Raw genomic sequence first — 13,202 nt, 5'->3', positions numbered from 1 at the left:
TGGTAGCATGGTCGCTGTTCCCATCTTATTCCAAATTGCAGCATATTTCTCGTATGCTGTGGGGAAAGAGGCCATGAAGTGAAATGCAAATGCTACACCTAATGGAGCATGATGGGAATTATATTCAATGTGAATCTTGAAGAAGTGTGTTTTAATTCAAGTCTTGACAGAAAGTAATTTCCATATGAGTGTGTCTCCACTTATAGCAGGGAATAAATAGAAAAACGGGTTTTGCATTGTGGAATTCCTTGATCGAGTATTCAAGAACACATCCTGTCTATAACATTGGGGAATGCTGTACCGATCCAGAAATAAGGAGAAGGGGTTGCATAATATTAAGATTAAATTTGTACCAGATAACATTTACATAGCCAGTGTAAGTTATAACTAGCCAGATCTGTTATTTTAGAATCAAAAGATTTTACAATGTTAAAACAAGAACCCACCACTGAAAAATATCTAAATTAAATATGATCCATGATAGAGTAAACTATTTCCATAATATCCACATAATATTATGTTACTGAGTCTGTGTTAACCTTTTGAGCATTTTCCATGAGGTGTTCCCACCAAAATTCTATATGTTTCTTGTTTTACTGCCAAAATTATTTATCTAGTCTGTTCATAACCTTGGTAGTACTAGAAAGAGAGTATAAATTGTGAAGTTTCATGAGTTTCTTCATTCTCTCAAATAATTTTGGGAAGGTATCTCAGAATAGGATTCTTGTGCTGTATCTGTACTTAGTGATTTAAAATCCTACAGTCAGACATATTTATAATACATCTGTGGCAGCAGTATGAGACTGTTTTCATGCAGAGCATTCGCACATTCACAGAATATTTATTTGGTCAAGAAGTGGTTGCCAGCACTGGAGAAGAAGTTGGAGCATTACAGTCAGGGTTCCCATCCAGACTATCGTGTGTTTATGAGCGCTGAACCTACAGGCACTCCTGCAACCCATATAATTCCACAGGTATATGGTTTTTCTTTCTGTTATAGGCACACCTCTGTTATGCACTGCCTAGTGGGGGTGTTTGAGAAGCGTGCCTGTTGCCACTCAAGTGAGATATTGAGAACATATCGATTAAACTACATTGTATCACATTCCATGAAATTATAATTTTAATAATAAAAATACTGATAATGAGGAGAACACAGTGTTTTATAAGAAAAATGCTTTTACTATCATGTTTCTGTCATTTGACTATCATTTTTAATTCATTCCCAAAGAGATGTACATCTTATTTGCAGGGAATCTTAGAATCTTCAATTAAGATAACAAATGAGCCACCAACAGGTATGCAGGCAAACCTTCATAAAGCTCTGGATAACTTCAACCAAGAAGCCCTTGAAATGTGCAGCAAGGAGGCAGAATTCAAAGCTATCCTGTTCTCTCTCTGTTATTTCCATGCAGTTGTGGCAGAGCGCAGAAAGTTTGGACCTCAAGGATGGAATAAGATATACCCATTTAATGTAGGTTAGTGTCATCATTGTTCTCTGTTGAAGAAGGTATATGCTGAACCACCATACTGTGGAGACATGTAGGAAGCAGGAATTCAGATAGAGCTTTATACATCTAACAAAATTGAACAAAGTGGTCAGCTTCATTCTTCAGGCATTTTATCCTCAGCATCCCTTGGATAGGAAGCCAAGTGGAGCCTTGCCAAGAATTGAACCTGTCATCCAGCCCATAACTGGTAACTTTGCTGACTGACTGACTTCCAAATTATGTTGTATTAAAAGATAGTGTGAGTGTGTAAGAAAATGAAAATAGGTCTGTCAGGATATTTCATCATCAATTTCATTTTTCATTAATGTCATTCTTTGATATTGAGGTAGCCTCTTACAGAGTGGGACTTCCATTTAATGTTTATATGGAGAGCAGTGGATTTGAATATCAAACTGAGGGAAACCTTAAATGAAGGAAATTGAACACAGAGACGATTGAGTTGAGATCATTGAAGTTGAACAATAAAAGAAGGAAAACCATACTCAATACTATTAAATTGTGGGGTTTACCTGTCCCTGGCTGTATTTTATTCACACTATGTTCTGATGCTGTCATAGATCAGAATGTTTGAGCCTCTGGATGGGTAAGAATTACTGGCTCCCTTTTTCTCTACTATCCAGTTTTCTTTTTTTTCTCTTCCCAGTTACATCATAAGAGCCAATATGTCATACATGAACATCATGGAATTTAGTGAAAGTTTAAGCATCATCATGTATTAAAGTTGCTGTGATATATGGTGAACAAAACTTCTTGAAAATCTTATTCCATAACCGTTTCAAGCAGAAGTCCAAGGGAAAAATAGTGTTGTGTTAGATGTTAATATGTCATCTCCCAAACATGCACAGGTGACCTGAACATCAGTGTCAATGTTCTGTACAACTATCTGGAGGCAAATTCCAAGGTTCCATGGGAAGACCTGAGGTATTTGTTTGGTGAAATTATGTATGGTGGCCACATTACTGATGACTGGAACCGACGGCTCTGCATCTCATATTTGGAGGAACTCGTGCAACCCGAACTGGTAACTTGAAACTAAATCATTATCCATAGTTCAAAGAATGAACTTTGTACATAAACAGTTGTGTGGAGCCTATTACATGTAGCTACAATAAAAGGACCAGATTACTGCAAATGTTCTTATGCTGTAGCTAAAACTCTCCAAGCCCTTGGGAACATATGGCATAATGTAAGCATTCAGGGCCTGTTCTTACATTTCATATAATTCAGTAATGCACATTCACAGTATCAAAATTAGATAAAGATAACAGTGTTTGGGATGTGATGGAAAATTTATCAGATCAGTTCTCAAAAGCATTAGTACCTGTCTAGTGAACTAAAGAGTATTACATCCCAGAAGACCACAATCTTAACATCCACTGCCACGAGAACTTAAAATCTCAAAATTGGATTAATCACCTAGTCCCCAGAGGTCAGATCTAATTTTTGTGTTCTTTCACAGTGAATAAAGAAATGGACATATCATAGGGAAAATATGTACCGTATTTACGCATGTATAGGCCGCACATTTTTTGCCAAAAATTCAAGAGGAAAACTGGGGTGCAGCTTATATTCGAAATCACACTTCATTTAAAAAAATTATATTCATAATTAGTAATACAGGGTGTTCTACTCCTGAAATAATATTCCAAGAAAATTATTTTTTCTATAATTTCTGTCTGAAAATTGTGCTGTGGCCTATACACGCACGCGGCCTATACATGCGTAAATACGGTATGTCCATTTGTCTGCTTGCTTCATCTCTGAAACTGTTCAATGGGTCTGGTAATTGGCGTACACAACGATTTGTCAGACAAGTTTAATTTTGTCCTGTGTCAGTTTAGTTTGGCCTCTGTCTAAATCTCAATTATTACTTTGATTTTCTCAGATGTGGTTGAATCATAAAGTGATATAAAATATGGCATCATTACTATCTACAAATTCTATTTGAAACTTTTTTTGTTGTGATAAATGCGGTAACATAGTTGGTTAAGGCACTATGCTACAAGCCGGAAGGTCACTGGTTCGATTCCCAATGAGGTCCTTAGATTCTTTTTATTTGACATGATCCTTCCAGTCACACTGTGGGCGTGGGGTTGACTCAACCTCTAACAGAAATGAATACCAGATATCTTCCTGGTGGTAAAGGGCGGGCAGCTCCTAAGGCTGAGAACCTCACTGCCATCTGTGAGCCAATTGTCTAGAAAATGTGGGAGCCTCAACGTCTCACACCAATGTGAGCCTTCACGGCCTGTTACAAGGATAGCTTTACCTTACATTAAAGTATACTTTTCCAATTTTGTTTCTTAAAAAAATCTTGACCTGCCCTTCCATTCACTTCAAATAAGTTACACACTTGTGTGTAATCTCTATTAAGTACATGAGGCTTTCACACTTCAGAAAGTAAAACAGACTCTTTGAGAGAAAAATTATGCTACATCATTTGATACACTCGCAGGTTGATGGGGAACTGACGTTGGCTCCTGGTTTCCCAGCACCTCCAAACACTGATTACATAGGATACCATGCATACATAGGTATGTATACTAAGTTAGTTAAAAAAATATTTGTAAGAAATAAAATGTTGCACAGTACATCAGCATGAAAATCTGTTTCCCTGGTACACTTGTCTTCTTCATTGCCTTTGTTGTATGCAAGTTGATAGACTTCTTTCTTCCCATGGCCATTTTTGTTCCTTGCCATCTTGACAGCTTCCAGTATCTAGCTTATTTTGGGTCATCCAGTAGGTCCCTTTCCTTAAAATCTATTTCTAATGCCTTTCTCAGCATCCTTGTTCTGTTCTCTTTTTTCCATTGAGAAACCATTTTATCTTCTCCAACTTGTCATGCTCTCCCACCCCCCCCCCTCAACAATTTCATACCAGTTGCTTAGATTTTGCTTCTGTTCCTCCTTGTAATTGTTCATATTTAATAATAGTACATTGGTAGCAGTTTAAAATAATACACTTTGTAGAATAAAATATTAATCTTTTTCATCCATAATTCTTGTAGATGGTTGTAAAAATTAAGACATAATTGGTTACATTTTCATAATACTCTGTTTCCGGAAGAGATTTATGTACTTTACACTGGGTGCCAATAAAATGTCTCTCAAACATAAGTCAAGTACTGAAAAGATTAATGCAACAGTGTTAGTGATTAACTCGTAGGGACATGATTTATGAAGATGTCATGCATTTCCCAGATGAGATGATGCCTCCAGAATCACCATATTTGTATGGATTGCATCCAAATGCAGAAATTGGTTTCCTCACCACCACCTCTGAGAACCTGTTTCGGACAGTGTTCGAGATGCAGCCACGTGATGCTGGAGCTTCAGGTGGAGCCACTGTCACTCCAGAAGAGAAGGTATGAAGGTATAGTTATAGTATGTTTCAGACTCACGTTAATACAATGGTATACATCCCAGCATAGCTTTTGCACAGCAATATATATATATATATATAAATATAATATGGAATACATTCCTACAGAAGAGCTTAACATGTGTTTCACATAATTTTCTTTCCATACTAGGTAAAACAAATTGTTGATGAAATATTAGAGAAGCTACCTGTTGATTTCAACATGTTGGAGATAATGAACAAGGTAGAGGAGCGAACACCTTATCTCATTGTTGCTTTCCAAGAGTGTGAGCGTATGAACTACTTGACAGGAGAGATGAAGCGCTCACTGAAGGAACTGGATTTTGGACTCAGAGTAGGTTATGTGTAATATATCACTGCATATAAACACTTTGAGCTAGTTTTAGAGAAATCCCAACTCAATTTTGCCTTTAACTACAGGTGTAACTTTTCTGAAGCTTGCACTAAACAGATACCAGAAATTCTATAGAAATATTTACCAATACTGAAGGGTAAGGTAAAGTGGCTTATTACCTCCTGCTGTTACTAATGTGGGAGAAATCTAATATAATGTGGTATATTTTGCATGTATACATAGCATAGTTGGTTGAGGCACTATGCTACAAGCCGGAAGGTTGCAGGTTCAAGTCCCAATGAGGTCACTGGATTTTTTCAGTTGATCCAATCCTTCCAGCCGCACTATAGCCCTGGGGTTGACTCAGCCTCTAACAGAAATGAGTACCAGGAATATTCTTGGAGGTAAAGGGCGGCTGGCACGTAAGACTGAGAACCTTGCCGCCATCTATGAGCCGATTGTCTAGAAAATGTGGGAACCTCAACATCTCACAACCCTATGGGCCTCCACAGCCTGTTACAGAGATACTTTTACTTACTTTTACAGAAAGTATACGATACGCCAATAAAAGGCAGTGCCATGAACTTGTGGTCAGATTCATAGATTTATTAAGGCTGCTGTCTTCTTTGATGTTATGATTGCATTTTGATAGATAAGTGCCAATGATTTGGAATAAAATGCTACCTCCTTCTCTAGGATAAATCATCAAACTGTGTGACATCAAAACCCAGAAGACAGTAGTTTTCTTGGTCAATACCATGAGAACCTTAAATATCACAGTGAATTACTGTTCACAGGCCAGAATATTTATAAATGAGCACATCGTTTCTCTCTTACAATATTTACCTACATACAAATTCATTCTGTATTCACTGTGATAATTTTGAAGTAATAACACTTTCCATGTCCAATTCTCATATTCCATAAAGTTTTCCATAGGTGACAACAAGCCATACTTCTGTGGAATAAAATATACAGTTTTAAAGTAACTGCCTCACTTTGTTCTCCACAATGTTCACAGCATTTTTTAATTTCATGGATGTCTGGTGGTTTATCAAGACAGTCTTAGAAGAGTTCTCTGTTATACAGGTGCAAAATGAAGACAGACTGAATACTTTGTAGAAACTAAAGCCTTTGTAATATTGAATCTCCATCCAGGGTAACTGACGATTACTGGTGACATGGAGGAACTCCAGAATGCTCTCTTCCTTGACCAAGTACCTCGCATATGGACCCAACGAGCATACCCATCTCTCCAAGGTCTCAGTGCCTGGTTTGCTGACCTCCTAAGACTAAGAGAACTGGAGACCTGGTCTTCAGATTTTGTGGTTAGTTATTAATCAGAATTTTGCTATTTCATAATTCTAATAGTGTGACATAAGACAGGTTACATATCACTTATTTTATGGCCGTGTTCATACACTAATGATCTGCAACAGATAATTAAAATTATAAATTACTGATACATGATTACACAACTTTAGGGAATGAAGGTTATGTCTTCTGCATGCAAAACCATCCAGCCTGGTTCAGAGGAAGCTGTTCTCCATCTTCAGGAAGGAAGGGTTGAAAGTTCCTCCGACGCTTTGGTATTGATCTTCCAGACAGTACATTGTCCCAATCCAAAAGACAGTATTCTTCATAGTCAACATCATGAGACCCTCAAATGTCACATTGTGCAATTAAGACACCATTGTCCATGTACTGGAGTTAACAGGGAGTGACTCTGAAAACACAAGGTTGCAGGAGTAGTTAGAATTTTATATGGAATTTGTTATTCTCTTGTTCATGTTCTGAATATACAGTGTGTGATTCACAATAATAATTGATGACCATCGTGAGGAATAAGATTCTGATTTAAATAGTAGACCTGTTGAAAATTTATATCACCAATTTTAAACACAAATTCACTGCGTCCTGAATACCACTGCATGCTTTGGTGCTTTGTACTAGAAGACTGTGTAACCAAAAATATGTAAGAAGTCCAAATATTTTTTTCAACACTTTCTCAGATACCTTCAACCTATGGTCTTCACTTAGGTTGTGAGGCAAAGTTTCAGATATATACAAAACAACATTTAAATTATAGGTTTCATATGTTCTGATTTTTAAGTTTTTTAGATAAGGGATGTGAAGAGAGAAGATTCTAAACTGAATGGTTGCAAGCATTTCCCATATCCAGTCAGCTCTTACTTTCCTCATTAATATAATTTTCGTTTGTTAAGTATGAATCCCAAATATCTGGACTTTTGTGTTTCCTTTCAGCTACCATTATCTGTTTGGTTGTCAGGTTTCTTTAACCCACAGTCCTTCCTGACTGCTATTATGCAGTCCACAGCCTGCAAGAATGAGCTGCCTCTGGACAAAATGTGCCTCCAGTGTGATGTAACCAAGAAGCATAAAGAAGACTTCTCATAAGTTCATTGAATTAAGTGTCCTGACCAGCGCAGTTTCATGTTGTTTTTAACCATATAGAGCTGCTGGTTGGCTCGTCTAACTCGCATCTCATTCTTATCCTCTGTGACCTCTGACATCTTCCTTTTCTCCTGGTTCTTAAGACATCGCACTCGCATGGTCCCATCTATCCAGTCTGCCTGGGATGGCAAAATGATCTGGAGCTGCTCTGTCTTCATTGTCTCTGCCTTTGACTTCCAATGTGACTGCCTGCAAACTCCTCTTCCATCTGGTTGTTGACTGCCATGTTCAGAAGCGTTGATTTTTATAATTCAAGTTTGGACAATGCTGGTTGGAATGCTGGGAGACAAGTAGGCCCTTGTTGCATGCCTTTGTTACAGTACTGCTAAGGTAATTTGCCGCTGCAACTTGCGACAGGGTATTAGTACTGCATCCCTCCCTCCAGCTAGGTGCGGGTGGGAGTCAGTATGCATGTATATTGTACCCAGAAATTTACATGTTGCTGAGTAGGGTGAACTGTTGTGGAAAATTAATTTAATCTTCTTAACTATACTCATCAGTAATATAAGTAAGGTCCATTCTGAGTTTTATGTTATGCTAGTAAGACTTCCATGTTATATCAGATGATTTTTCAGTTGGTTCCTTGTTACTAGTTCCACCATTGGCTTGAGCAGAATCAGACTGCACTTAGCAGGGCCCCACTCTTATGTGATTCTTGCGAGCTGATTGTGCAGCCTGTAATTCACTATGTTGTAACCTTACATAATCTGGCTTCCCACCACAGTGGCCCGGGTGCGATCCCATGTCTGGTTAAGTGGGATTTGTGGTGGACAAAGTGGCGCTGGGGCGGGTTTTCTCCAAGGACTTCGGTTTCCCCTGCCAATCTTTATTCCACCAATTGCTCAACAATCATCCTCACCTATCATCTGGGGCTGGTACAATAGGCCAGAAGTGGCCATAGTACAAGGGACTTAGTCCCACCCCACTAGCAATAAAAAGACCTTCCATAATGAATATTAAGTATAACTCCTGTTTGCTTATTAAGTCTAGATGGTCTTTTGTTTTTGAAAAAGTTATGTATAATAGACTACTTGAACACTTAAATTCTAACAACATATTAGTCAAAGAGCAATTTGGATTTAGGAAAGACCTAACAACAGAAAAAGCAACCTATGAACTAACTAACGATATTTTAAGTGCTCTCAATGACAGATTAATTGTGGGAGGGATTTTCTGTGATCTAGCAAAAGCTTTCGATTGTGTTAATCATGATATCTTACTATCGAAATTAAATTTCTATGGAATAACTGGCAAAGCTAATGAATGGATCAAATCATACCTCAAAAACAGGTATCAAAGAGTTGAAATAAATAATAAAAACTCCAGTCATAATGCATTTTCAAACTGGGGAATTATAAAGCACGGTGTTCCACAAGGATCAATTTTAGGTCCCTTACTTTTTCTTCTCTACATAAATGATCTATCTAAAACCATCAACAATAAATCTAAACCAATTCTATATGCAGATGACACTAGTATAATATTTAAGAACTCTAAATTTGACAACTTTAAAAATGACATAAATATTGTATTTGAAGCCTTAAACAGATGGTTCGAAGCCAATTTACTCTCATTAAATTTTGATAAAACCCATTACATATCATTCACAACTAAAAACAACCACCAAATTGATCTGGACATCAGTTATGCCAACAAATTAATCTGTAAAGTACTTGATACAAAATTCCTTGGAATACATGTAGACAGTACACTGTCTTGGAAAATACATATTGAACAAATTATACCTAAATTAAATGCAGCTTGCTATGCGATGAGATCAATTAAGCCTTTTATGTCACAGGAAACATTGAAGATGGTTTACCATGCCTACTTTCATTCTATTATGAACTATGGATTAATATTTTGGGGGAACTCTTCACATAGTGTAATAATTTTTAAAATACAAAAGAATATAATAAGAATCATTACAGGATGTAGAAGTAGAGATTCATGTAGAGAATTATTTAAGAAATTAAAAATTCTACCTCTTCAATCGCAATACATATTATCGCTTCTCTTATTTGTTGTTTACAACAAAGATAAATTCAAATTAAATTCTGATGTCTATAACATGAATACTAGACAAAAATATAACTTCCACCTACCCTCATCAACTTTATCAGTATATCAAAAAGGAGTCTACTTTACTGGCATAAAAGTGTTCAACAATCTGCCACAAAGTATTAAAAACTTGGGCAATGATACTAAAAAGTTTAAATCAGAGTTAAAGAATTATCTACATGCTCATTCCTTCTACTCTTTAGATGAATACTTCAATGTAAATAGAGAATGATGTAAAATTAAGTTATATTAATTTTTAAGCTAAAATTGCCTGTACTTATGTATGTAACCTTTTGACTTGTTCTGTATCCAAAGGTACTAACCTACTTAGGATTTATAGAATGTAAATAAATTCAATTCAATTCAATGCTTAAAATACATGAATACTATTTCTTGTTCTTACATTATGTATTCATTTGCAGGCATACTCTTCTATTTTGCCTAATACCTTCTAATTTTGTTTGATTATTAAGTATATTTGTGTTCTTCCATATTCCTTATTTTCTTTGCTGGTATGCTTTCACTTGAGTTCTCAGTTTTATAGATTTTCGAGAAAGTAACTGGGCCTGTGTGACCATATACGAGGGGGGACCCAAAAATAACCGGAATTTATTTTTGTTATTTTTTATTTTTGCATTTTTATTGAACTGTATATTAGTCCCCTTCAAAGTATTGTCCATGTGCATTAATGCACTTGTCCCAACGCTTTTGCCACTGCTCAAAACAGTGCTGGAATTCTTGAGGCTGGATACTGTTCAAAGCCTTTAGCGTGTTTTCTTTGACTTCATCCACATCACGGAATCGCTTTCCTTTCAGACTTCTCTTCATCCGTGGAAACAAAAAAAAGTCCGACGGAGCCAGGTCGGGTGAGTAAGGTGGATGAGGCACAATCACCATGTTGTTGCTTGTCAAAAACTGTCGGACCGTCAAAGCTGTGTGGGCTGGAGCATTGTCATGGTGAAGCAACCAGTTCCCATTTCTCCACATTTCAGACCGTTTTCGTCGCACACTCTCTCGTAATCTTCGTAACACATCCAGGTAAAAATGTTGGTACACTGTTTGTCTTGGCGGAACGAACTCTTTGTGGACAATGCCATTCACAATAAAAAAATACAAATCAACATTGTTTTCACATTGGATCGCACTTGACGCGCTTTCTTCGGTCGTGGTGAAGTTCCACTGGCTTGATGATTGCTTTGATTCTGGATCGTACCCATAGCACCAAGACTCATCGCCAGTCACAATTCTTTTAAGAAATTCTGGATCGTTCTGCACTTCACTCTTCAAGTCGCGGCAAACATTCACGCGGTTTTCTCTTTGGTCATCTCCGAGCAAGCGAGGAACAAATTTTGCAGACACCCGTCTCATGTGCAAACCTTCGGTTAAAATTCGCTGGACCGTGCTCCATGAGATGTTCGTTTCCTCAGAAAGTTGGTCAATGGTCTTTCGACGATCTTCATCAATTGCACGTTTGATTTTGGCAATGTTTTCGTCATTTCTTCCTGTCGAAGGACGCCCGGGGCGTGGCATGTCTTCTGTTGACATGTTGCCAGATTTGAAACGGGAAAACCACTCGTAGACCTGTGATTTCCCCAAAGCATCATCATTAAAGGCTTGCCGAAGCATCCCAACAGTCTCGGCTGCAGTTTTCCCTAACAGAAAGCAAAATTTCACGCACACTCTTTGTTCCTTCTGGTCGGCCATCTCACTAATTGCCAAAGGGTTGAAACAGGAACGCACACAACAAAGCACCACAGACAAACCACTTAACTCAGACTGACGCCAGCTAACACCACCTAGCAGCACAACTCGTAACTACAAAGCATGCGTGTGCAACAGGTCGGTTCCAGTTATTTTTGGGTCCCCCTTCGTATGTACATCACTCTTGTGTCTCTTGCTTCTGTTTACATCCTCTAATTTAAGAGAGGGAAACTTACTGCTGAATCAGAGATGATTCTTGAATAGCATATAAACAAGTGCAAATTCAAAAAGGTAGCTTGGTCTGAGTTTTAATGCGGGTATCTCCAGACTTACTACAAAACTTATTCACTCATCAGTATTACATCTCCTTGGATGTGACACCATGTCATCCAGCAAATGGGCACTAATATTTCAAAGGAATCGACTGTTTCTTGTACACTGAAGATGGAAGCTGTAGATTCTTCCAAAACATTGGTACCTATCTACAATATAGTGCAGCATTACCTTCACACGGTCACTGTCAAGAACCTCAAATTTCATATAACTGACTCACTTTTAGCCTACTTTCCTAGAGTAGGCTTATGTGAACTCCTTTCTCTGTATGTGTGTTTATGTGCATGCATGTGTGCACAGGCATGTGTGGGTGGGTGTGCGTACGCATCTCCCGCTATCAACCTTCAAATTCCTGCCCCAGTATTTATGAAACTTGGTATGTTTGTCATGGCACCTGAGCTCATCTCAGCAGCATACTTCATAAATCCATTTCAGGAATGTTGTGTCTCTAGGTGTATACCTCTACTGTTACTAGGCAGTTGTTCAGTAAGAACATTACCATGGCAATGTACACATACACAGCAATAGAAAAATTGTTTGACATGTTATTTTCTATGCAGTCTGTGTTGTGTAAGGGGAAAGAAGGTGAACAGTTCCTCCCAGAACTTCCTTATATATGTTATACATTCTTTATATGATCTGTGTGTATGCAGTAAACATGTAGCATAGCATCAAGCATGATACATGCAACACTCTTTTGTGTTTATCCTCCATTCCAGATCAGCACCACGTGAAGGTGCCTATGTTCATGGTCTTTTTATGGAAGGAGCTAGGTGGGACATTCAACAAGGCATCATTATGGAATCCAGACTAAAGGAGCTCTTTCCTACCATGCCTGTTGTCAACATTAGGGTAAGTGACAATATCAAAGGGTAGTTTGGTAATGCAGTGCATTTTCTGTGTTGTAATGTTTCACTGCACATACTGAACTGAAAATTTTACTTCTTCTTGTCATTTTGCTGGTACCTGATATAATTACAGTCATGTGAATAGCTGGCTATATGACTTTGATGTGACTTATTTTATATTCTTAGTTACCTCTTAGTCAATGCAATAACAAAAGATTACATTATATTCCTATTTTTATATGCAGAAGTATGTATTAAAACAGTGGTTCCCAGTCTAATTTGGCTGTACAAGTCTTTTGCACTCAAAACCCTCTTATGGATTTCCTAGTAAAATCCTTATATATGTGAAGCTAAAAACTAAACCACAAATAAATAAATATTAAATGAGGATGTGAGGTCAACATAGCACTTAATTTCACATATTTACAAACAAAAATCACACCATGTATCCAAAAAATGAAGCTTAAGAAACTAATATGCCATAGTAAGTTTTGAGGTTTTCACGGCAATGACTATGAAGAAAGTCGTCTTCTGGGATACATGGTGCCAGATCCCAG

At 37.5% G+C, this 13,202-nt stretch overlaps 1 protein-coding gene across 5 annotated transcripts; it reads left to right on the top strand.

The window, feature by feature from the left end:
* Positions 1-15: 15 nt before the first annotated feature.
* On the top strand, positions 16-12,923 carry LOC111875064 (dynein beta chain, ciliary). 5 transcript variants are annotated; one of them, XR_004514162.1, is made up of 8 exons: positions 16-974; positions 1,253-1,478; positions 2,357-2,532; positions 3,967-4,045; positions 4,713-4,876; positions 5,045-5,227; positions 6,386-6,555; positions 12,517-12,923. XR_004514162.1 is itself a non-coding variant. In XM_033755707.1 (7 exons), exons 1-7 carry the CDS (start codon positions 798-800, stop codon positions 12,529-12,531), a joined length of 1,020 nt encoding a protein of 339 aa, XP_033611598.1. In that variant the 5' UTR covers positions 16-797; the 3' UTR covers positions 12,532-12,923. The 5 variants fall into 5 exon arrangements, 1 of the variants encoding a protein (XP_033611598.1); XR_004514164.1 differs by lacking the exon at positions 12,517-12,923 and adding an exon at positions 10,580-10,599; XR_004514163.1 differs by lacking the exon at positions 12,517-12,923 and adding an exon at positions 6,712-7,641.
* Positions 12,924-13,202: the final 279 nt, after the last annotated feature.

Source organism: Cryptotermes secundus, unplaced genomic scaffold (genome assembly GCF_002891405.2).
Source record: "Cryptotermes secundus unplaced genomic scaffold, Csec_1.0 scaffold2246, whole genome shotgun sequence".
NCBI lineage: Eukaryota > Metazoa > Arthropoda > Insecta > Blattodea > Kalotermitidae > Cryptotermes > Cryptotermes secundus.
This window is presented reverse-complemented; position numbering and strand designations above follow the sequence as displayed.

Bases quoted from the DNA above. Each gene is read 5' to 3' on its own strand.
- LOC111875064 (XM_033755707.1), top strand. From the start codon at position 798: ATGAGACTGTTTTCATGCAGAGCATTCGCACATTCACAGAATATTTAT. The intron at 975-1,252 runs GTATATGGTTTT...TCTTATTTGCAG, and splicing joins CAACCCATATAATTCCACAG to GGAATCTTAGAATCTTCAAT. The intron at 4,046-4,712 runs GTATGTATACTA...TGCATTTCCCAG, and splicing joins AGGATACCATGCATACATAG to ATGAGATGATGCCTCCAGAA.